A 24,322-nucleotide genomic window follows, 5' to 3' on the forward strand; every position below is an offset into this window, starting at 1 on the left:
TGTAAAAGTGATTTTCATAGAGATGGCGAGAGGCATGGGAGGATTTGTGGTTGTTCCTTGGGTATCAATCATATTTTGCCTTTGCAAAAGTTCTTACAAAAACATATTATGGCTGCCATGAGAAGGTGCCTAGAAGACCTTCAGCCAATGGGATTATAACTGACCACAGGCCCCAGCAGTTGTGCTTTGAAATCTGTCCCTGGGTTTTGTAGTGAGGCCATGTACCAATGACTGAGTGGGACAGATATACTAAGATAGGCTCATTCTGTCCTTTGACAGCTGACTTTGGCTTCAGAACTCCTGATGGACTCATGAACATACCTTAGACTACCATACAATCTAGAACATTTCCAACCACATTCCTTCCTCTTTCCTTCACTCAGGTCAGATTTGCATCATGGTCTAAAGACTCCCTCAGCCTCACCCAGCTGTCTGCCTGTTTTCTCCCACAGGCATTTCCCCCAATAAAAGTCTTGCACATTTAGTCCTATCTTGGCATCTGGTTTTCAGAACACCCAGACTAACATGTGTTAAGTTTTATCCTCTGTACCTCTCTCTGCAATCAAATTATGCCCCTTTTCCATTCTACAACCTCTCTTAACGGCTCTGGGCTCAGTAACTATGGAGCAAGCATGGCTTTGGGCTGTGGAGGATAATTGGGTTTGTTTGCTGGAGAGAAAGCAGTCGTACCTGAGTCTCCACTATGCCTCACTGGCAAAAGTCCTGTCTGTGTTTTAGCAGGAGTGGAAGCTGAGCATCCTCATTCCTGCATTGATCACACAATGCCATGGTACCATTCACAACTTAGAATAGACACCACTTATTAAAGAGCAGCTGCATGCTGTATTACATTAAGCACTTTTAAAACTCTAATGCCTTCATCTCCAAGAGGTCTGAACTCTGTCCTCATTTTACAGGTGAAGAAAGAGCGATTCAAAGCAGTTTTAGGATTTGTCCAAGAAAGTTCATGCCCCTAGTTTTAGAGTCATTGTAAACTTTAAATTCCATCAGGGAATATCCAGGCCCACAGAGCAACGGCATTCAAAGATCTGAGCCTTGATTACAACTCTGCAGAAGCCAGGAGATCTCATCATCTAAAGAATTCAGAAACCAGACCTTTCAAACCTTCCAAGTGTCTTGGGTTTTTAATTTTTATTTATTTGTTATTATCATTATTATTATTGTTTGTGGCATTGTTTGAGATCGAACCTGGCATGTTCTTTCATTCTTCCCTGACTCTTGGTATTTCTCCCCTAAACGCGTCACTTGGAAAGCCACTCCTTTTCATTCATCAATCCCTGCTTCAAAGGCGAGTGGCCTTAGCTCCCAACTGTCTGATCACAGGTCCTTCCCAATGCAGAGGTGACTGAGCCCAGCCGCATTCGGTCCCGCATTCTCCGCCTCTTGCTCACAAACAGCTTGCGAGGCGCTTTCAGCCAAGCGCCTGACGATTTACAACCTAAATGGGGGCTGCCTCGGCGCCTTTGATGCCTTAGTGGGGCCCTGGGCTCATTGGTCACCAGCCTGGGAAAGCCGCAGAGGCCTCGGTGCTAAGGGCTAAGAGCCCACAGGGCCCGCGGTGAGCAGCAGGGGGCGCCCGCCGCCTCCAGGCCACTCTCTGCCCTGGGTGCACAGCTACCCTGCAACCACCCGGTTGCTGCCGCTGGGTGCTGGCGCCCTACCTTCCCACTCTTCTCCCTGCCCGTAGAAACTTCAAAAATCACCGTATTCAGAGACAAGGGTCAGAGACTGAGGCTGCTTCGTTTCCGTTGTCCTTTCTTTTTGTTCTGCTTGTGAGCTTGGCTTTGCCATGGTTAGGATGGAGACTAAGGCTTAAGCGCAGGAGGAGGTGGTAACGCAGGCTCAGCCCTAACCTGTCCTCCTGAGCGGTGGGATGCACAGACTGAGCTCCTAGGGCAGACTTGCACTCCTGGGCCCCAGAGGAAGGGGCCCTTTTATTGTCTCCTCACATCTTGGCTTTCATAGCCCAACTGGGAATTACCCTCCCTCACAAGCCCAGAGGAGAGACTTGAGCATTGTTTAGAATTAGCTCCGGTAATAAATATCATTAGTCCAGTTACTGACTTAGTGTTGGCCTTCAGGGCTAATTTGAAGAGAAGATCAAGAGCAAGACTCTGTATGGGCTTGCCTGGATGGTCTAGGGCATTCAAAATGTGATTTCACCAGCTAATTTGGAACACAGTCTGCAAACTGCTCTTCCACCACCTCAGGGGACCACAGGAAGGCAGAATTTGCAATGAATAGATACACACTGAAGGGAGGAAACAGGGGAGACTCCAGAAGATGCAAGCACTGGTATCCAGAGTTCTTACTCCTTACCTGAAATCCCTACCTACCTCTCTAGGCAGGGGAACAAAGAAGAAAGGAGGAGGGCCTAGGTGGGTGGGACATGAAGAGAGAAATTTCCCAAGATATGTTGGGACCACCGAGTGCTGGCATAGATTTAGATTTTCAAAGAAAGTGTGACTCTACAAATCATTTTTACTCCATCTCTAGGACCCAGACTTCTCTTAACTGAAGTTGGGTTCAATTTATGTACACAGTAGGGTCAAAATCCTCACTACCCATGGCAACCATTGCTATTCATCTAAGAGCCTCTGAGGTACAGGAATGCTTAGGTTGTGGGTAGGAACCTGTCACATGATCTGGGCCTGTGACTGAGTTTAACGGGGTCTCAACCAGAAGCAGATGGCAAAATAGGAGAATTCTAGGAGGCTTAGTAAAGGGGTTGTTACCAAGGTACACAGAGGGGACATGTGAATCTCAGGGGATGTGCAATGCTTCAGGATGTGCTTCAGGATGTGCAATGTTTACCACCCTAGGCCCAGAGAAGCCAGTCGGGGAGCAGTTCCTGAAACCAGAACCCAGGGATGGAGAGTGCTGTATGCAGACAGCTGTCTTATAGGATCTTCAGAAGGCAGAGGGATACACTCAGAGGACAGACAGAGAGACAGCCAGGGGACTGCACTGACTTCACTTTCTCCCTCTTTCTAGGGCTCCCCATTGGTCAACAGAAGATGGAAGGTAAGGAAGCCAGTTGGTACCCTGAGGTCAGCCTCCTGCCACATAGGGCAGGGTAGAGACTGGATCTGAATGAGCAGATCAAGTAGGTATCCAGAACAGAGAACTGTTTGATATCAAGGCTACACTTATTCTCTAGCACTATGCTGGGTATATCAACTGAGAGAACAGGGAAACATTCATAAGTGTAATAAAGGAATTTATATTTCTGTTGATTACAACAATCTTTGTTTAGGGTCTTTTGTCATTTGCATGGCATACTTATATATTGAGTCCAAAGTCACATGGAACAAACTTGCAAAACTTGTTAAAGACTCAAGAGACTTTCCCCATGGGGACATCTGAAACAGAGACCTGCTCTGGTCTTCAGTCTTGCTGCAGATGCTCTGGTCTTCAGACCCTTGCTCCCTGCAAGGGTCACTGCTGAGATGCCTCCTCTAACTTGAGAAGGGCCCTCTTCAGACTCCCAAGAAACCAGTGACTTGCTAGTATAGAAAACACGGAGATAAGGCTAACCCAGGGAACTGCTGATCTTGTGTGGGGAGGTTTTGACAAAATAGCTAGTAGAAAGACAATAGTGTCCTCAAAAAGGCATACGGACCCAGAATTACAAGAAAGTTTATTTTAAAACAACTGTGAATAGATTGTGAGACAAAGAACAAATCAAACTATTCAAAATAACTCATATCCCACTTGTATCTGCATTTTCCCCTTGTTTATATGCTATTAAGTGGTGTAAGGTGAATTAGATGCTTTGTTTTGTTTTACATAAGTACTTGGTTTGATTTATTTAAATTACTAGTAGTACATTTCTCTGGGAGTTCCTAGTTACTAATCCTTAGTCTCTGGCATCTATTATAGCTGCTAACTAACAGCACCGTCTTGCCACTGGTAGCAATAAATAAAGAAAAGGCACAGTCCAGAGAGGGTCTAACAAGTCCCTCTGGTACTTTTTACCAACAGAGCAAAATAAAAAATAGCTCTTAACAGAGTTGGAAAGTGGAGAAGGGAAATAACAAAGAGGAAAGAAAATGAAGGGGAGGGAAGAGAAAGGAATGATGAAAAAAGCCCTCTGAACAAAATCAGACAGTGCAAATGTACTTACTGTAATGGGCCATTTCCCCAAATGCCCATGTTTCTTTGCTTCCTCCTGAGAACATGGCAGAGAAGCCAAAAGGTCAAGGGCCACCCAAGAAGCAAAATGCCCAGCACGAGTTTCAAAATGTAAATACCTGAAGGTGAGCTTTCTGCATGTGGCTGGGTTGTCATTAATGTCTTCCACAACGAAGGTTATCTGCATGCGGTTCTCCTGGCCCCCAAAGGGTCTGTCCTTCACCAGAACTTCCACAGAAATGGTGGGATTCTGTCTTAATTCACCTGCATCTCGGTCCATCCTCTGGGCTACATGGATTGTACCAGTCACTGAGAAGGTAAAGGTCAGAAGATGACCCTCTGAAGACAAGTGAAGAATAAAGGTGTATGGAGACTAGGAGAACATTGGAGAAGACTACTTTAACACGAGGACTGACTTAAACAGAGAATATTCTCTATTCAAATAGTTTTTAAATAAACTTATGTAAGTCCCCGTATTAGACATTTATTGGAATATCTAGAATTTTTCAGGGCCCCAGGCTGCAGTCCTTTCCCACAGCTAACAGATTTGGCAAATAGCTGACTCTAGTTTGACCCAGTGGGTTCTCTTATTGAGTAATTTGTATCTGAGAGACATACCTTGGGGAATCAGTGAGGCTGACAGTAGATCTACAGGTAAAAGCCAGAACTCTAGCCGCCAAGGTCTCTGGAGCAGCACTGATTTACACTTTCCTAAGCCCTGTGTCCTGCTTAGTCAACTCCTTTTTCTGAAATACCCAGTATCTCTTTTCTTTTTCCTTTTTTCTATTAACTGGGGATTAACCACTGAGCTACATCCCAATTCTTTAATTTTTTTTTTATTTTGAGACTTGATAAGGGTCTTGCTAAGTTGCTGAGGGTCTCACCAAGTTTCTGAGGTTGCTCTCAAACTTGCCATCCTCCGGCCTCAGTTGCCTGAGTCACTGGGATTACAAGCGCACATCACCACATCCTGGCTCCCAGTATCCTTTCCATTGACTTCCCTACCGTTTTTCTTTTCTCATGCTTAGTTTAGTTTGCCTTAGTTTCTGTTACTTGCAACTAGAGTACTTGGTTTGATTTATTTAAATTACTAGCAGTACAAAAACAAAACAAACCCCCAAATGTATGCTGGTTAAAAGTTCAATTTTGCAATACTTTTTAGAACAGAATTCTTTTGGGGGGAGGAGTTCCAGGGATTGAACCCAGGGACACTTAACCACTGAGACACATCCATAACCCTTTTTATATTTTATTTAGAAACAGGGTCTCTTTGAGTTGCTTAGCACCTTGCTAAGTTGCTGAAGCTGGCTTTGAATTTGCAATCCTTCTGCCCCAGCCTCCCTAGATGCTGGGATGACAGATGTGCACCACCACGCCAGGGAGAACAGAATTCTTGACCATGATTGTCCTTCCTCACACTGTTAGCTGAGTGAGGTCCTCAATTCCAGGGCGGTTCAGCCCAGGGATTACCTTTGCCTGCCCACCCTGGGAATAGGTGTACCTTGCCCTAAAGCTTATGGGGTCAACAATGCATTGTTTTTCTGGGATTGTTCAAGGCGCGTCTCCATAAATCATTATGTCAAGTGAAATACTTTGGGGAAATGTGCTCTGGATTTATGGAGGTGGTATAATCCACTAGTGACTCAGAGGTCAGGCTCTGGGGTCAGCTGGCTTGGACTGGTATTCTGCTTCATGACTTATGAGCAGTAAGACCTTGGACAAGTCACTTTACCTGTGCAGACCTCTCCCTAAGCCTCAGTTTCTCCTTCTGTAAAGTGTGAATTATGAAACTTTATTGGGTTGTGTTGAGTATTTGGGGTGGAATGCATATAGAGCACTCAGCATAATGCCTAATATATATGAAGTCTCCAGTGAAGGTGGCATTTACAGAAAGGAGAAACTCTCTTTCTCTGCACTAAGAAACTCAGATTGGAAAATAACTCCCAGCAGTCCAGCAGATTGATCAAGAGAGACACTATTCAATATATTACCACTAACTACGTGTAGCTATTTACCACTTGACGTAGGGCTAGTCCTCACTGAGATGTGCTTGAAGTATACAACAAGCTTTCAAGAATTGGTACCAAAGAAAATTATCTAAAATAGCTCATTAATATCTTCTCAATATTGATTACATGTTGAAATGATAATATTGTGGATCTACTGAATTAAATAAAAATGCCATATTTAAAATTAACTTCACTTGCTTCTTTTTACTTTTTAACACTGTAATTATAGAGATTTTTGAAATTACACATATTTTTTAAAATATTTTTTAGTTGTTGATGTACCTTTATTTTTTATGTATTTATATGTGGTGCTGAGGATCGAACCCAGTGCCTCACACATGCTAGGCAAGTGCTCTGCCACTGAATCATAACCCCAGCCCCAAAATTACATATTTGATTTCATCCTATTTCAACACTGTACAGATTCACTCCTCCAAAGACTTCGGGGTACCTCAGGGTAGGTAACTCATGTATCCTCACATATCCACCTTCGTCAATCTGATGGGGCTTGGTGCACACTACCCCACAATATAGCTCTTTGGCATCTGAGAAAACACCAGGAGTCAGAAGGCCTCTCTAACCCCCTCCTACCTTCCCCCTGAAGTAGGCCATAAGAGAGTTTTCTGACTATCCTCAGAAGTGGTCATAAGAGCTGGGTATGGTGGTGCACGCCTGTAATCCTAGCAGCTCGGGAGGCTGAGGCAGGAGGATTGTGAGTTGAAAGTAGCCTCAGCAATTTAACAAGGTCTTAAGTAACTTAAGTAAAATATAAAAAAGGGCTGGGCATGTGGCTCAGTAGTTAAGCACCCCTGGGTTCAATCCTGGGTACAAACAAACAAAAAAAAGCAGTCATAAGACCTTCATTCCAGATACTCTACCCGTGCCCAGAGAAAAGAAGCACCCTTATACTGGAAGACACAGAAAGGTCAAGAAGGCTCTGAACCCAAGCCTTGCTCAGACCCTTCTGGCTTATTGTCATTAGATCCACACCTTTGCCCTCTTGCCCTAACTCACAACTGTTTGCTTCTTCATCAAACTTTGCACACAAATACAGTTTTCCCCGTATCTTTGAGTCTTCGTTTCTGAAAGTTCCTGAATTATACTAAACTCACATTAAATAAATGTGTATGCCTTTTTTCCTTGTTAATCTGCCTTGTATATGTATAGACAGATTATATGGGTATCAATCATGAATCTACTGATGGGTGAGAAAAGAAATCTCCTCACCCCTACAAAGGCAAAGGATGATGTAGCTGTCACCACTGGGTCCTATTTGGTTTCCACAACTCCTGTGTCAGCTGCTTTTAAGACCTTTATTCCTTGGTCACTAAGGAGGACACTAGACAAAAAGGCATGCCCCAGGCCAGAAGACAGAGAAAATATTGTAAGACCATCCAGAGGACGGAATTAGAGGATGCCCTTAGGGACAGTTGTTTGTGACTCACACTGGTTTATCACAAAGTAGTTGCCAACAGTAGTCATGCTGTAGAGAAGGTGGCCGGAAGAGCCTTCGTCATCAGGATCCTCAGCTGTGATATTGGCCACGATGGTTCCTATACTCAGTTCCTCCGGAATCGAGTACACTCTTGTTGGGCTAGAACAGAAATACAGCAGACACAGCTGATCTGCAGGGCATGGGAGGGTGCTGTCTGGGTGGTGGGTATTTTGGTTCATGCTAAATATAGCACCACGCTGTTGAAGTTGCATCCACGCGCTTGGAGAGAGAACACAGCACTGCAAGGAGCCGGTGACTGGCTTTTGTATTTCCAAAGATCACATCCCTGAGGATGCAAAGAAAGCGCCACACTGTTATTGCAACAATTTACACAGGCCACAGTCTCTGACTCGACACATGCCTGCCTGATGCCATTTCAGATCAGCCGTGGCATTAACATCTTTTAAAATAGAGACACTCAGCCCATCCAGCCATCTTCACCATCTTCTCTCCTCCCAATTTTTTTTATATTTATATTTTAGGTGTAGATGGACACAACACAATGCCTTTATTTTTATGTGGTGCTGAGGATTGAACCCGGGTCCCGCCCATGCTAGGCAAGTGCTCTACCGCTGAGCCACAACCCCATCCCCCTCCCAATTTTTGTGCAGAATTTGCCTGAAATTCTTTTAAAAATCCATCTGAACACAACATCTAGTACTGCTGGTTTCCTTCCTTGTATCTGACTCCCACCCTGTGGAGGCCACCAGAAGCTGGAAAATTGTAAGGCTTCTGTTCTAGCACCTTTGCTCACTTTTTTCTTCCTTGTCTTTTTTTTTTTCTTTTCTTTCTTTCTTTTTTTTTGGGGGGGGGGCCTGAGGATGTAGAATTTACACTTCTTTCCAAGTTGCATTAATCGTGAGGTCAAATCTCTGAACTGAAAAGTAAGTCCCCCTGGCAGGATATAAGTTCAGAGCACTGTTCTCCAACGGTCACTTCTTAAAAGATAACCCCAAATCGCCAACTTACCCGTCTTCCTCAGACCTCCAATGCCTTCGTAAAGGGCCGGCAATAAGAAACATAGGTTGGGGCTGGGGGTGTGGCTCAGTGTAGCGCTTGCCTAGCATGTGTGAGGCACTGGGTTCGATTCTCAGCACCACATATAAGCAATTAAATAAATAAACAAGGTCCATCAACAAATAAAAATATTTTTTAAAAAAAGAAAGAAACATAGGTTGGAAGTTTTAACTATATAATTGAGGCAAACTGAGTAGTTTTGAAGGCACCAAGGGGGCTTGTTGTTTAAAACAACTGCAGAAAGTTCCCTAACAGAGGGACAAACATTTCAGTGGGGCAAAGGGTCACCTCTGATTTCCCAGTTTCCCGTGTTGGCGTGTTGCCACCTGGGCTCTTCTTTACCTCAGATCTAAGTGACTGCATTCATGTCGGAGTCAGAATGTTTCTCCAGACCCACCTCACCATTCCCATCAAGGAGGTAGAGCCAGAGGAAGGAGATTACAAGGGGAACAGGGGCAGGCAGAGCAAGGCCAACCCAGGCACTCACACAGTCCTTCCCCACCAGGGGCCTCCCTGGGTCCTGGGTCCCCACCCTCCTCAGTGAGGGAGCCTCCTGTGGGTGCACCCCATCATCCATGGTCTGGGTTTCCCTGCCCGGTGTGCCCTGAGCAGACCCATTAATTAGTCTTCTCACTTACCTGTCACACATCCCTTCTCAGGGACATCTGTGACACAGACCACAGATGGGTCCAAAAATAGACAAAGTGGGTAAGGCTGAGGAAGCTGGGGTGGGGGCAGGAACCAAAATCAGAGGACAGAGGCAGTCACCCTATCTCCTGTGACCAACTGAGCCCTCTGTCCATTCAGTGACAACACTGTTTTCCCCCTGGGATGCTCTTTCTTTTGTCACTGAGTAGTTCTGTTAATTTCTCACAAAGGGATCACTAAGACTCCTTGACACCTAGACTCACCCTGCTTCCCAGGCCACTCCCAGGACCAGCAGAGCCAGGGCCAACAGGGACTTCATTAGGATGCAGAGTCCAGGCTCAGCCACCCCAGACTGCTGAAGGACTATTGGAATGTTCACAGAATGTCCAGGGGATAGGCATGCACTTTACAGTTTGAGAAGGACCTCTATTATTAGGTGTTGCCAGAGCTGATCACCACAGGGTCTTCGCCTGTCCCAGGACATAGAGAAGACACCCTGGAGGAAAACTCCCTTCCCCCACCCTCTGCCCTTCCTTTAGGCAGTGGTTCTCACTTGGTGACGGGGGTTCTATCTGGACTCATTTTGGGTTGTCACAACTTGGGGAGGGAGCTACTCTGGATAGCTAAAAGGTAAGAGCCAGATTCTGCGAAACATTCTACAGTACACAGGACAGGCCTGCCTTAAAGAGGTATCTGGCTGTGAATGCCGGTGGCACACTGTTAAATCCCACTTGGAAGGTTCCTCTGGTTCATGCTGGGAGAGCAGGCCCCGTGAAGGGGCTGGTTAGGCTACAAATGATGGTTCCTCAGGTCAAACGGCCTCTCCTCGGCTGCCCTGATCGTCAGTTTGAAAGAAGACAAAAATCTTTGATCTATTTGATTTGGGATCCAAGATCCAGCTCCATTCAAAATATCATTCAACATCAAGGCCTGGGAAGGTTCAGATCTATACAAAGCGGACTGGTAAAGCTCTGGTACCAATTACATTCTCATACCCTCTTCCCCATAACCCCTGATCACTAGAGCCTGGGCAAGGGGTAGGCAGGTACCTGTGGTCACAGTGACAGGAAAGGGTGGGAATTCTGGGTGACACAGGATGGCTTCATCCCTATGAATCAGTACTCATTAAGTGCTTGAAGTGTTCATGGCATGGCCAGGCACCAGGTAAAAGAAGACCCAGAGCAAATATGAAAGAAATGTGTTTGGGGGTTGGGAGCAGGGGTAAGGCAAGGGAGACCTACCTGCTGATACCTAAAATAAAGCACTCTGCAAAAATAGCAAGCACTGAGCACCTGTAAAGAGTAAATATGTCAGGTACTTTTATAATAAAGTGCTCAACTTTAATAATGACAGGCTTCTGGAGTACACATCATGAGTCCACAAAGCATTTAGACATTTGTCACTACACAGGGATGAAACGGTGAGACATTTTCAACAACAGAAACAGCACTTGCTTTCGATGCAATTAATAAATTGCAGGCGCTTAACAAATAGGGAAGGTAGAAGGGCAGTTTCTACGTTTTATGTCTCTGTGTCACATTCAAACTCAATGTACTTGAGTCAGTTGGAAGATTTAGCTTTATTAATCCTGAATTAAATGATTTATGGTCAGTGCTAGCTATAGTTTGGGAGGACAGAAAAATCAGAAGTCCAAGGGAATCCTCTAAGCCCCCAGGTCAGCACTTAGTCCAACACCGCGCAGATCCTTTGACATGTGGATGGCTTAAAGATGAAGTAGCTTACAATTGAACATCCTGGGCAGAGCTGGGCAGTGATCTGGCCCATACCCTTTTTTTGGAGGGCAGGCTCCTAGAGACTCACCCTCCACTGACCACTGAAATAAAGGGGACTAATTAAAGAAAATTACAGAATCCCACAGCTAATAATAGTCTCCACCCAGGGATGGAACCTAATAGGTTCATCTCTCAAACCACATACAAGAACCATGGAGATTCAGGTTGACCTCGGGGGTTGGGGTGGGGGGGTGGCAAACCAGCCAAGGTCAATTTCTCTCCCTGCTAAGGCCAATTGCTGCATTTTAGAAGACAACGTACAAATCAGATGATTTACAAACTCTGCCCCTGAGGAGAACTTATTTTCCCTTTTGAAATCCTATTAATCTGCTTCTCCATCTCATAGACTCGACACCTGGGGATGGCACCAAAGAATGCAATGACGCCAGGCACAGTGGCACACATCTGTTGTAATCCCAGCGGCTTGGGAGGCTGAAACAGGAGGATCATGAGTTGAAAGCCAGCCTCAGCAAAAGCAAGATGTTGAGCAACTCAGTGAGACCCTGTATCTAAATAAAAGAAAAAATAGGGCTGGGGATTTGGCTCAGTGGTCAAGTGTTCCTGAGTTCAATCCTCCGTAATAACAACAAAAGAGAATGCAGTGGTTCTAGCTCCACAGCCTTCACCTTCCTCCTGGGGTTACTGAGGAATCCACAGAACTGTGTTGGCCAGTATCTTAGCCTGAGGCCCAGCTGGGATGTCACAGCTACTTAAGCACTGACTTGGTGTGTGCATCTGGAACAACCCATCAGTGGAAAGAAATGCAGTGTGCTTTCCTGAGCCTGACCCAGCAATAGGCACCGATGAGAAGCATTATGTGGGAAGCATTATTGTCTGCTGCTGTCACCTCCATGTTGACCCCCAGACACTGGGCTGTGGACTGTGGTTCATATCCAGAAGGTTCACAATTGTGGTGTGTTTACAAAGTGGCACTGGCTTAGCCTGGGAATGTAGTAATCTCAATACCTCCCAATCTTAGAATATTTTTGTAAGCACTCTACCTGGCTTTTAAAAATATACTTTTATTTAATTTTATTTGAAATTGACAAATACTACGTGTATCCTAATCACTTTTTGTTGGTAGAGTATCCTGTGCTGAATTATTCTCAGCCATTCATGCAGTTAATATGCAGGCAGGTTATTTTTCCATTTTCCTTATAGATTGCATCTGTGCCCATCTCGGGTACTGGGGCAGGCAGACTCTCTATAATTAAAAAGCCAGACTCCAAGCCCCATCTTCCCCTCCTGCATCCCCAACTGCCACAGGCTAGGCTTCCAGCTCTGGGCCTGGAATGGTACCAGATCCACTGCCACAGGCTGCCTTGTTGGAAGTGCCTACCTGCCCCACCTTGGCTGTGGACACAGCCAGAAGTCTTTCTGGATTCACCAGGGCAGGAAGAAACTTTGAGTGCCTTAGGCACCGAGGACACACTCTAAGAGTAGGCTTTATGGAGTCCTGACTGATGATATATGCTCCAGGATTCTGCCGTTATTAACATGAAACACTTATTGTATAAGTTATCTGCCTTATATTGATCTTCTACGTGTGCACAGTGACAAGCCACAAACTAGTCATTGCATCCAGCCCCTAATCCTCTCCCTATCATGTCCACAGTCCCATGGAACGTGTGAGTGTGGGATACTGAAGGCACAGGGAGCCACGGTGGAGAATGGAAGTCCAGATGCCCAGATAAAAGACACTGAAGATCTTGTGCCTCTTGTCTCTCCTTGAGGCCAGAGCAAAGGGCATCTCTCTGTCTTGTGATAAATGTGTCCAAGGAGGCTTGAAAGTCAGTGCCTGTTGCCCAGAGAGCCCTGCATACCCTCAGGCCTACCTGGTAAAGCGAGGGATCTCATCATTGATGTTCACTATGGTCAGCCGGAGCATCGTGGAGGCTTTGAGGCCTCCGCTATCCCTCACTTCCACAATGAGGTGGCAGCTGTGGGGGAAACCGTGCAAGTAAGAGAGGCAAGCTTTTCTGACATTATAACAAAGAGGGGTGGAAGAGAATGGAATGGGAGGAGTGAGGCAAGAATCTGTCCCCTTTCTGGCCACCCCCTCCTTATGCCCTTGCAGCCATTAGACCTGCTATGCTGGCCTTCTCTACCCGGCTCTGAAAGCCCACTCCCCCATTTCTCCTTCTGTGGTTGTTCTTCACAGCCACCACCTCTAGGATGGACATCTGCTCAAGCCAGCCAAGCTGGGCCCTCAGTCTCCTGGTTCCTCTCACTGTCCCTGCCAAGTGTCTATCCTGCTTGAGAGGAACCAGGCCCCCATGGCATAAGTAATACCTTAGCTCTCACGATAGGTGCAAGGCCAGGAGCCTTACCTGGCTCACCCAAGGCCATGGTTATCATTCTGAAGCCCAGCCTCTCCTCTGAGCCTGCTCCTCCCATCCTGTGGTCCTCCCGCTCGCCAGTCCCTTCCTGGACAGCTGCCTCTCAAATGACACTGGATTCTGAGCATCCCCCTGATGTGTGGGCGCCCATACCATCATTCTTCCTGTCTGGAGAGGATGGTTCTGGACAGGCAAGACACCTTCCAGGCAGTCTCCTCATCTGCTCTTCCTTGGGTTCAATGTCCACGGAACTCACAGTGAAGCAGCAGCCTGCTCAGGGCCCCGGCTGCCTTTAGGTAGCACATGGCTGCTTCCTCACTTTTTCTTTGCCCCTCAGCTAAACCACACTTGAAAGAAGGTCATTGGCGTGCTACCTGTTGTGTCCTGCTTCGAAGTCCAACTCCGTCGTGGAGAAGATGGTGCCGTTAGCAGACATTCCAAAGTTATTTGAAGAAGAAATCAGGAAATACTAAAAAACAAGGGGGAAAGTAGAATTAAACCAGCACATGGGTACACCTTTCTTCAGATGGGTTTGTTTGGTTCCCATTTTATATTCTTGGCCCTTGGAGCATTTTTGATGAGTCAGGATGAGCCCAAACGGGCAGTTCTCAGACTTGACTGCTGAACATAAGGGCGTCCAGATTTGCTGGCCTGAGCCTCTGGCTCTAACTGACCACACCTTGAGAGGCTGGTCATTGGAACCTGCAAGGATACAAAGGGCCCTGGCTTGGCAGGCTTTGCTGAGTCCAGTCCCCTTATCCCCATGATTATATTCTCACTTCTGCTTCCAGACAATGCCTGGCTTTAATTCTGTCTTTAACCAACACTGTCTAAGAATACCTACCATCCATTAAATAACAGGACTATGCCAAAGTAAATAAGACCTTCTCTCCTAAAAGACCTTGTGGTATAAAAGGGTACAAAAATATACACAAACAGCAGTCTTTGAAATGATGACGGAGACAGGGAAAAGACGAGTGAGACCTGAGAAAGAAATTGAGCAGTGCTTAGAGCCCAGATTGGAGCCCAGGTTGGGGCTATAAAAGAACTATTTTTAAATCTCATTCTGGTGGCCTTGTGACTTCATTCTGGTGAAGTCCTTGTCACATCTGTAGGTAGTGAGAACCTTTGTCAACCATGGCCCCCAGAGTCCAGGCAGCTCTCCTGATAATTCCCTGCTCAGAACCCTTTGGTCTGATGGAAACACACGAGCTCGTGTGCACAAGGGCAATCCCAAATCCCACAGGAGGATCATGGCTGTTCTACCCTTGGGTGCTCATCGAGATTGCTTCCTTGCCCAGACAGTGGAGTCAAGGAAAGAGGGAAAGGGCCGGACCAGAAGAGCTAGGTGCAAATTCTGGGACAAGTCCCTTCCTTGCTGTAACTCAAGGATGATACCACCAATTGCTCCTCTGTGTTCCTAGCAGGATTAAATGAGGTTGTGCACTATAAAATATAAAGGGCTGCAGCAACATTTGAGACTTACATGTTTATATCCATTTGTTCCAAAGGGCTTTAGGGTTAGAAAGGTTCATTAATTCCTGCTAGGATGAGGAATGATCTATCCTCAAGGCCTTAGATCTCTGGAACAGATAATCAGTGGAGGTTTTGTAACCAGAGCCATAGCCCCTGAAGTCTAGAATCAAAGGAAATACTGGCCAAGGTTTCCAACCCAACGATTTTCTGTGTGATTGCTGCTGAGCTCCCAGTATGAGAAGAGAGAACACAGAAAATAGATTAAAAGTCTCCTTTGGGGCCGGTATAAGGCTTTTAAACCATCTTTTAAAAGTATTTACTTTCTGTTTATTATTTCATAATCTCTTTCTAATTATAATGAAGATACTTTTTAATACAAAGATTGGGAAAGATGGAAAAGTATCTAAAAGACTAAATATAAGTCATTTATAAAATCTCAGCATTTTGATGAATAATCTTTCATTCTTTTCTGTGCAAACATAGTCACTCCAAAATCTTGAGGTGATGTTCTAATCAAAATGGTAATATCTTTCTCTTTGCATTGATGTATCAAGCATCTCCTCCTATGCCTGAGACTTATTTTATAACTTAATGATGGCATAGAAATGTCCTATAAGGGTTTATTTTACTAAGACTTTCTAGCTGGTCATTTAGATGTTTCCTGCCTGTTTTTATGAGGAAATATTTGGGCAATACCAAGGAAAATTCATTTCCCCCAAACTCTCAGATAATATAAACCCCTTGGCTGCCCTCTGTTGCAGCCCAAGGTCCCCACCAACTGCCCAGTTCTCTCTCTGGGCAGCTATTCCTGGGTCTGCAGCTGTCCACATGCAGAACAGTTCTGTGTCTTTGAGCTGAGCCTTCTCTACAGAGAATCCTCACATATTCACAAATTAGAGGCTCCAGTTCATTGCGATTGAAGGACAAAGTTTTAAAGGCCATTTACTATAGGGGTACCATTTACCATATGCACCTGAATCAGATGTCTTTCCACATATATTTCACATGCTCTAAAAGATGAGTTGGTGCCAGCAGTGAACGGTCTTGGGATACAGAGATGACAGACAGGCCTTTATGGTCAACTGAGGGAATATAATAGATGTGGGAGAGAGACTCCAAGATAGATAAATATAGGATATGATGGGAATAGAGGAAAAGGTCTCAGAGTCATCTGAAGTAAGGGTCACAAATTGGGGCAGTGAAGCCAGATTTAAAGACAGGCAGTTAGTGTAGTTAGGTAAATGGGGTCAGATACTGAGTCCAATAAAGAAAATGGAGACCATATTGGAAAGTGGAGTCTGATCTGAGCCTGGGAAATCCAGAACAACAACTGGGGAAATTGAAATGTTAATGTCCCCAAGGCCCCCTGGACTGTCCTAAAGAACTCTTAATGAAGTAGCTCCCAGCAAGACTGGGAGATGCTAATCAAACCACCCTAGGCCCTTCCTGCCCAGAGCTCTCCTCCCAGCCCCATCAGTCCTCCTGTTTCCCACCTTTTGGCCCTCCCACCTGCATCCCCACCAAGTGTAGGATAGAGGGAAATAAAGGACCGGAATGTGGGAGGACAAAAGAAAACCTTAGATATAAAAAAGGGAAGACCTCCCCTTTCTAAGGATTTCGCCTTTCGGGTCCCCTTCTTCCTCCAGGGGGATGTCTGTTCTGCTGTCCTATAATAAAGCCTTTCCCTTTCCACTCTACACTTGCCTCCAGGTGATTCTCTGGTGTGATACTTCAGCATTTGGGGAAGCAAGGACTCTTCACGGTAAACAGCGGTGACAGTAGTAAGGTAAATTCAGTGATGCTGGAGCCAGACTTCCTGGATTGAATCCTGGTTCCACCGTTTTACAGCTCTGTGGGTTTGTGTTAAGAGTAATGTCCTAGAGCCTGCCCCAGGTAAACTGCTAGAACAGTGCTTGGCAAGTGGTACCCACAGCAAACATTAACTACAGCTGTCCCAGGTGAGGTGAAATTCTCTGCAGAAGCTGCCTCTTCACTGAAGAGCCTGAAGACTGACCTCGGTGCACCAGGACTTCATGACTGGAGAGACAGAATGTTGCAGACCAAGAGCCAAAGGCCAAAGTTATCTTGGGTTACCTTTAGTCCCTTTTTTTTTTTTTTTTGGGTAGTGGGGTTTGAACCTGAGGTGTTTATCCCCTAAACCAAATCCTCAGCCCCTTTTCATTTTTTTTCTATTGAGACAGGTTTTCACTAAGTTGCTTGGGTCTCGCTACGTTCCTGAGGCTGGCCTCAAACTTGCTATCCTCCTGCCTCAGTTTCCTAAGTCAGTGGGATTCCAGGCATGTGCCACCACATTTAGCCTTTAGTCCCTTTTAATAGCCATTCACTATCAACCTCTATATCTGAGTTAGCATTCTCGTGACTACTTGATAAAACTCCTGGCCTCCACCAACCCTAAAGCCAAGAATGCCATAACATCCAAATCCTGTAAAAGATTTTCCCTCCTCCTTAAAGAGGACATCTGAATCTTATGAAAGATCTCCCTGCCTCTTTGTAGTCCCTTGATGATCCCACCTACTTTCTTTTGTGATTATAAATTGAGTAACTTCTTCTGCAGAAGAACCATATCATTCTGGCTAGGTTGAATCTGTGTCCCCAAGTTGAATCAGTGTTCCTGATCCAAGGTCACTCCTATATGACTCAGAATAAATTATTTTCTTATTTCCTTAAAGCAGAGTTATTTTCTGTTAACACTCATTAGAAGGTTAAAATCTTGGGTTGGGGATGTAGCTTAGTGGTAGAGCCCTTGAGAGGCCCCTATATTTGATCCCCAGATTGCAAAAAAAGGAGGCCCTGAGTGAAAGGGCTTCATTGGATTCATAGCTATATTCCCTGCATAGGATGGTGGCTGGCACATAACAGATGCTTAATAAGTATTTACTAAGTGTTCAATATTGGGGTTTTCTTCTACAGGACACCTTAGAAACTCTTAAAATAACAATGAAAAACCATCCTGCCAAACACTATGTAAAAATCTGTTCTTATGTGGTAATGCTAGATTTGGCTATGAAATCTTTCCCAGCTTGGCCTACAATTTCAACAACTTATGTGGAAAGGAAAGAGAGAAAGCGGAAAAGAAACAGCAACTGATAGAAAGGGTATGGAGAACCAAGAGAATATTCTTCTTAATTTCTGTTAAAAGGCTGATTTCTCGGAATCTTGATATTTTTTTTTTCCTTTTTTGTATTAGTGCCAGGCTAATTTCTTTTCTCCCTGAACCTTCATGCTTTGTTCGTGGGAATAGCACTTTTGTACTTAGAAAGGAGATAATATCCATAGACTAAAAATATTGTGTCATGTGGCCATTTGCCAGGAACTCGGTAAGGCTTTCTGTAAAACCTGGCATTCTCTCCCCCTTTTTAAAGGCTTGTTTAATCAAAGTTGCTCCCTTGATATTCATTCTTGGAAAACAGAAATTAAATAGAATGAAAAGCCAACGCAGCCCCTCTCTGCCCCGGTACTGGCTAAGAAAAGTCCTGAGTAATCAGATCAATTCAGTTAACAAATGCTTGTCAGACTGGCTCTCTGGTCTCCCCGCTGGGACTATTCCTTTCCCACCTCCCAGGTTCCTTTATTTGCCATCCCTCTGCAGCTATGGATTGCTCTCGGACACAAAAGCTTCTGTTTAGAAGACAGAGAGCCCGTCCTTCCTTCCCTATTCTCTCTTCACCATGCCTTTGGTACAGGGAGAGAGGAAGGTGAGAGGGAGTAGGCGCAGTTTCCTGAAATGTCAGCTCCCCAGGGGGCAGGCCACCTCCAGGCTCCCTGACTACAGTTGGAGTCACAAGCCAGTGATTCAACCTGTGCCCGGCTTACAAGCCATCCGTTGCTTTGGGGGGCAGTAGTGCAAACAAATGAGAATTCAGCCTCCTGTCTTCCAGAGAACAGAGCTATCTATTTACAGGCCACCTTAGGCCAAGATTCCAGTGGGAAGGAAGGACCTTCATTTTTCCCAAGTCCAGGGAGTACCAATGACTGCAAACTGTTGATTGCATGGCCCCAAACACACCCCAGAGGGTCAACAGCACCTGGCTTAATCTTGCAGCTGGCCTGTGGCAAATTACAAACACGAAGCCACAATCCTGGTACATTTCTCAGTTTAAGCTGAATATTTTTGTAAAATCCTCAGTTGCTCTCTTTCTTTTCTCCTATTCTATCCCCATCCCTGCTCAGAGGTGGCAGGTGGGGGAGGAGAGAGGGAAGGAAGCCTTGGAGGAAGAAAAACAACCATTAAAAAACTCCCCGCTTCCAGCCCTTGGCCGGGCTCCTGCCTGCGTTGTGTAGTTCTAAGGGTGAGCTTGGTGGGTTGTAAAGATGTACTTGTTTTTAAGGAATGTTTTTAAGAGACCCTGTGGCCAGAGGAAAATGCTTTTAATATGTGATCCTTTACTGACAAATCTACAGGCCCTCGCCCCTCACATTCTGTCACTCCTTTGCCTTAGGCTGCTGGGTCCTGTGCTACCTGCAGGCTCCCCTGATGTTAAGGACAGTGAATGCATCTGAGAGGGTCCCCTCAAAGTAGGCGCAACCCGCAGTGGCCATGTTTTTGGAGTGGGAATTGTCTAATACCACTGCTTTTTCCTTTTATGAGCATTTGACAAGAACCTGGTGTAGAATGTCTTTTGCTAAGACTCCTGGTTGTGACTCTAGACTTTGCAGGCAGACGCCTGGGAGCTGAATGAGTGTGGTGTGTGGGTGTGTGTGGTGGGGGTGCTGTCACTCAAGAAAGAAAGGGGTGGGACACCCATGGCAGAACTGCCAGAACAGGTGAAAATGGAGTAAGTAGGAGTGGGGTCAGGAGACCTTGCAGTTACCTGGCCCAGGCAAAAGCCCCAGGTTCCTTCCTTATCCAGATATATGGAGGCTGTTCCACGGACAAAAACAGTCCTATCCAGCCAGGACCTCGACGGGGCTGGGTTCAGCGTGTGAGGATCCCAGGAAGACCAAAAGGCAAAACTGGCTGTCACTTCTCAGAGCCTGGAGCAAGATGGAAGTGGAGAATAACTTCCTCTGTGGCCCTCCCAGTACCCAGCTAATAGCAAGGTTATTGCTCTTTTAATTTAATCCTTTGTCTGCCTTGGTGAAGACAAAGCACACTTCATTTTATGCAAAAGTCCTTCCTTAATGGAAGGGCCAGGAGAAAGCCCCTTAATGGAGGGACTGCTGCACTAGATCACTTTGCCTCCAGCTGCGAAACCGATTAACGTCCTCAGAGTCTCCAAGGAGGTTCTGCGCAGTCACGCAGGCAGTCACGGGGCCATTTCCAAGGAAAGGGGTGGGGGTGTGTGTGTGAGAGTCCAGTGGGAGGGGGCCAGCCTCAAGGAGCCTCCTTCAGGAGGTGGAGAAGGAGTTGGGCTGGGCACCCCAAGAAGAAATGCCAGGAAATACGATTATTCACATGCATCTCATCCTTCTCTATATTTTGCTGCATACCTCTGAGCCCTGTGCTACCTGCATTCTCATGACCCCACAGAGAGGGGGCAACAAATGACAGGTCTAAGCCTGTGTGTCCTGTACAAGCTACTAGCCTCACGAACATGTGACCACTGAGCATTTGAAATGTGGCCACTGTGAATGGAGATGAGCTGTTAAATGCAAAATGCATAGCAGGCTGTAAGACGCTATGGAAAAAGAACGCAAAATATCTCATTAATCATTTTATATTGAGTTAAATAAACTATATTATAATTAATGTCACCCATTTTCTTGTACTTTTAATATACCTACTAGAACACTTAAAAGTCCCTATGCAGCCCTCATTTCTGGTTCACATCCTAGCTCAGGGGAACAGCACTGGTCCCTGGTGAATAGCATACACGCTTTTCAAATTTCTTTTAAAAGGAGGGAGCAGATACCAGTGGTTTTTGGACACACCCCTGTTTCCCACATTATCTATGACACAATTTCACTTCATTAAGCTGGATAAGGGTTGTTAAGATTGATCATTTTAAAGGAGTTGGGGGCTTCAGGATGTATCCAAGAGCTGTTTTTAAAATTTATCCTTCATTCCTTATATGCTGCCACTAGCAAGGGGACCCGTGGAGGCCACCAGGCAAGATGACAGGCTCGAACTAAGCCTTAAATGCTTCAGGCACATGCTTTGGTGTTTTATTAAAGCCTGTTCTTGCTCTGCTCAGGTCAGTGGTCCTAAACCGGGTAGTATACATCAGAATCCCCAGGGGAAGTTTGCATTCTAAAGTTCTCCTGCAGGGTCCAGGAATCTGCATTTTAAAAAGCAGCCCAAATAGATTTGCATGCCCGAACACACTCTGAGAAATACTCATAAACCAGCTTTCCAGCCTTTCTAATCAGAGGAGACTCCAGGGGTGTTTGGCAACTATGCAAATTCCCAGAGTCAACCCAGACCCACAGAATCCAAAACAGGGACTCTGAAAATCTGGGAGACAGTGTCTTAAAGTAGAGGTTCTCAGTCCTTGTGAGCAGGATAAACTGGTGTCAGAAAAGCACTATGTGCTTTATGATTATGATAGTAAAAAGACCTTCCCCAACTGCATGCATTGCTCAAGATAAATAACAAGAAAACACAAAACTGATACAGGCAAATCTGACCACTACCCCTTGACTGGAAGTAACTCTTATTTCAGTGCATTTCTACATTAAAAGATAAGCCTGGGGTGGAGGTGGGGGACCTAAAACAATTTTAGTCACATTTTTGAACATGTGCAAAATGCTGCAGGTGCAGAAGAGGTTGCAACATCATTGTGAATATCGCTTCACAACCCTATAAATGTTGTTCACCCTTTGACTTTCTTGCCACTCTAAGGAGGGATCACTTTGCTGCCTGACTTCTCTGCCTATGGGACAGCTATCTTGCTATACACAATAAATCAATGCAATAAATAATTTTTTTTCCTAACCCATTTTTTGTTAGCCATATTTGATTGAGTTAGAGGGCCCACTGACCTGGTGACTCTGCTATGCATTATATCACCTGGGGCTTTATGTTCCCAAGGGGTCGGCCACACCCCAGGTCAATGACATCAGACTTTCAGGGGGGAGGGGGGAGACCCAGACATCTGTGTGTGTTTGAAGTTTCCTGGCAGCAACAATTTATGGCCAAGGTTGAGAATCACAGGTTTGGTCGATAGCAAACTAACCCATCTCCTTTCAACTTTTACCGAGAGCAAACTATGTCATTTAGTACCCCCAAGTGCCCAGAATAAAATGTCTGAGTACAAAGGCCATAATGTGTTACTTCCTGAACTGTTATTACCTTTCTCCAGTCTCAGAAGTTTCCTTCCAGATCATCGCTGTTCCTGCAGGCTGGCTGTCAACTTTGTGTGCACCTGTTAGTTCCAGCTCAGGTGCTAAACACTAGAGGCCTCTTTCCAGACAACCCCTACCTCACCGAAGGAGCCACCGTGACACCACCAGCTCCAGGCCCCACAGCTGCTCTCAGAAACCTTTTGCCAGCCACACGTTTTAAAACCACCATATCACCGCAGTTGCCTCCCACCCGTGCGCTTCCCCTCATCTGGAAAGGTAACAACCTACCTGTGGGGTGCTCCCACAGGGGCCAGGACTTTATGCTGCCTGCATAATTTGGAGATATATTAAAATGGAGATTTAAAAATAAATATTTGTCTTCACAACTGAGATTGCTTCTGTCTGCCCCCTCCCTGCCGTTAGACCTTATAAAAACTTCATTGAATTAAAATCATTTGGTATATGCATGTGTCAGGTCTCAGAACACGATACCCCCAAATACAGCATCTTGGCAATTGAACACCCTGTATAAGCAGGAAGGTCACTGGGACCTTCTCTCTGCTTGCCTCTGAAGCAAAGTCATAAAGGAATTCTCTGGCCTACCTGAAGTAGGTTATAAGACCCTTATTCCAGAGGGATCCTGCATTATCCTCAGAGGCCAAGAAGAATCTGAACAAACAGCGCTACTAAGGTCTCCCTAATTTATTATCATTAGATCATACCCCCTCACCCTGACCCTTTCTTACTTCCTTCTTTCTTCTTCCTACATGGAATTCAGAGGTAAAGATTGGAGATGCAACAGTCATTTTGTAATCAGGAGGTGAGAAAATTAGGACCAAGCCAACAAACTGCTCTGGGTGGAAGAGCAGTAGCATCAGGCTCCTGATGGCAGCAGTTGTACCAGCCCTGGGCAGCCTGCCATTATGGTTAAGTTTTCTCTTATTTGTTGACAAACATATTTCTACTTGACATAACTAGCATGTCACTGTCATAGTATGTCATTAAAGCACCTAATATCACTTTTAGCACAGAGTAGAGATCCCATTCAGTGTTTGCACATTCATTCACTTATCCATGTAAATGTTGACAAGAATGAGTCTTGAATAAGGGAGTGAATTAATGGATGAGCCTTTTTTGTTGTTGTTTGGACAGAAGCATCATCTAATAAAAACAGATTATCCCCTAACTTTAAGTTATGTCTTATAATCTTTTAACAGCTTTGTTTCAGATCCTGTGGACTATATTATATGGGTCCTGGAGTTTGTTCCCAACAGACTTTTTTTTTTTTGGTACTAGAAATTGAACTCAGGGGTGCTTAACCCCAGAGCCCCTTCCCATGCCCCCCTTCTTTAAAAAAATTTTTTATTTAAAAACAGGGTCTCGCTAAGTTGCTTAGGGCCTTCCTAAGTGGCCGAGGCTGGCTTTGAACTTGTGATCCTCCTGCCTCAGCCTCCCTGGCCTCTGGGATTACAGACGTGTGCCTCCACGCCTGGCTGGCGTGTATTCCCAAGGCTCACTTCCATCCTATGAGCAAAACTGATGCAGCTGCTACAAATCATGCGGAGAACAGTGGAAGCAGCTTCCGGGTGTCACCAATTCCCTGAGAGCCATATTTCAAGGATGCTCTTCTCTGCAAGGCCAGGTTGGCAGGAGTGTGGCCTGTGCAGAGGTTGGTCAGGTGGAATTAGCTCCGTTTTTGTTTTTTTTTTTTCTCTCCAACTTGGGCTGCCGGGCTGCGGTGTACACACAGGGCATGTTAGTGGGCAGAGTTAAGAACTGAGGCACGGAACTGAAAAAAGAGAGGAGAGACTTCAGCCGTCTCAGACTGAACTGTGAGGCAGCTCTCCAGGCCCAGTCTCCTGTCCCACACCCAAGAATTCCTGGTACTCTAAGAAAAAAGTGTTCTTTTTAATTTGGTTCCAAGCAGCTTGGCTTTATCTCTTGAAAACGGTTATGTTAATACCTGGCTTTGGGGGATACATTTTATGCTTACTTTTAAAACAGTATAGGTAGATTTTTAACAGCTTAGATTTTAAAAATATATAGAGCAGTTTTGACATGTCAGGCACTGCTAAGTGGCTTTGAATGCATTGTCTAATACACACCATCCTCCGTCTGTGGTAGGTGCTATTATTTTCCTTGTGT

At 45.4% G+C, this 24,322-nt stretch overlaps 1 protein-coding gene and 1 long non-coding RNA gene across 3 annotated transcripts in view; one reads left to right on the forward strand and one right to left on the reverse strand.

Annotated features, from left to right (window-relative positions):
* LOC125611391 overlaps positions 1-11,581 on the forward strand; it is a 36,478-nt gene extending 24,897 nt beyond the window's left edge. For both annotated transcript variants that reach the window (XR_007341578.1, XR_007341577.1), the window contains 2 exons: positions 3,016-3,045; positions 11,464-11,581. This is a non-coding gene — a long non-coding RNA (uncharacterized LOC125611391). The remainder of the gene's footprint in view (positions 1-3,015; positions 3,046-11,463) is intronic.
* The window catches only part of Cdhr3 (cadherin related family member 3), a 68,804-nt gene that overhangs the window by 25,452 nt on the left and 19,030 nt on the right, over positions 1-24,322 (reverse strand). The window contains exons 5-8 of the mRNA XM_015488209.2: positions 13,831-13,925; positions 12,953-13,057; positions 7,610-7,758; positions 4,275-4,464 (exon numbers count right to left, since the gene is read on the reverse strand). Of these exons, the coding sequence (XP_015343695.2) occupies positions 4,275-4,464; positions 7,610-7,758; positions 12,953-13,057; positions 13,831-13,925 (539 nt within the window). The remainder of the gene's footprint in view (positions 1-4,274; positions 4,465-7,609; positions 7,759-12,952; positions 13,058-13,830; positions 13,926-24,322) is intronic.

The sequence above is a fragment of the Marmota marmota genome, unplaced genomic scaffold (genome assembly GCF_001458135.2).
Source record: "Marmota marmota marmota unplaced genomic scaffold, marMar, whole genome shotgun sequence".
NCBI classification, from domain to species: Eukaryota; Metazoa; Chordata; class Mammalia; order Rodentia; family Sciuridae; genus Marmota; species Marmota marmota.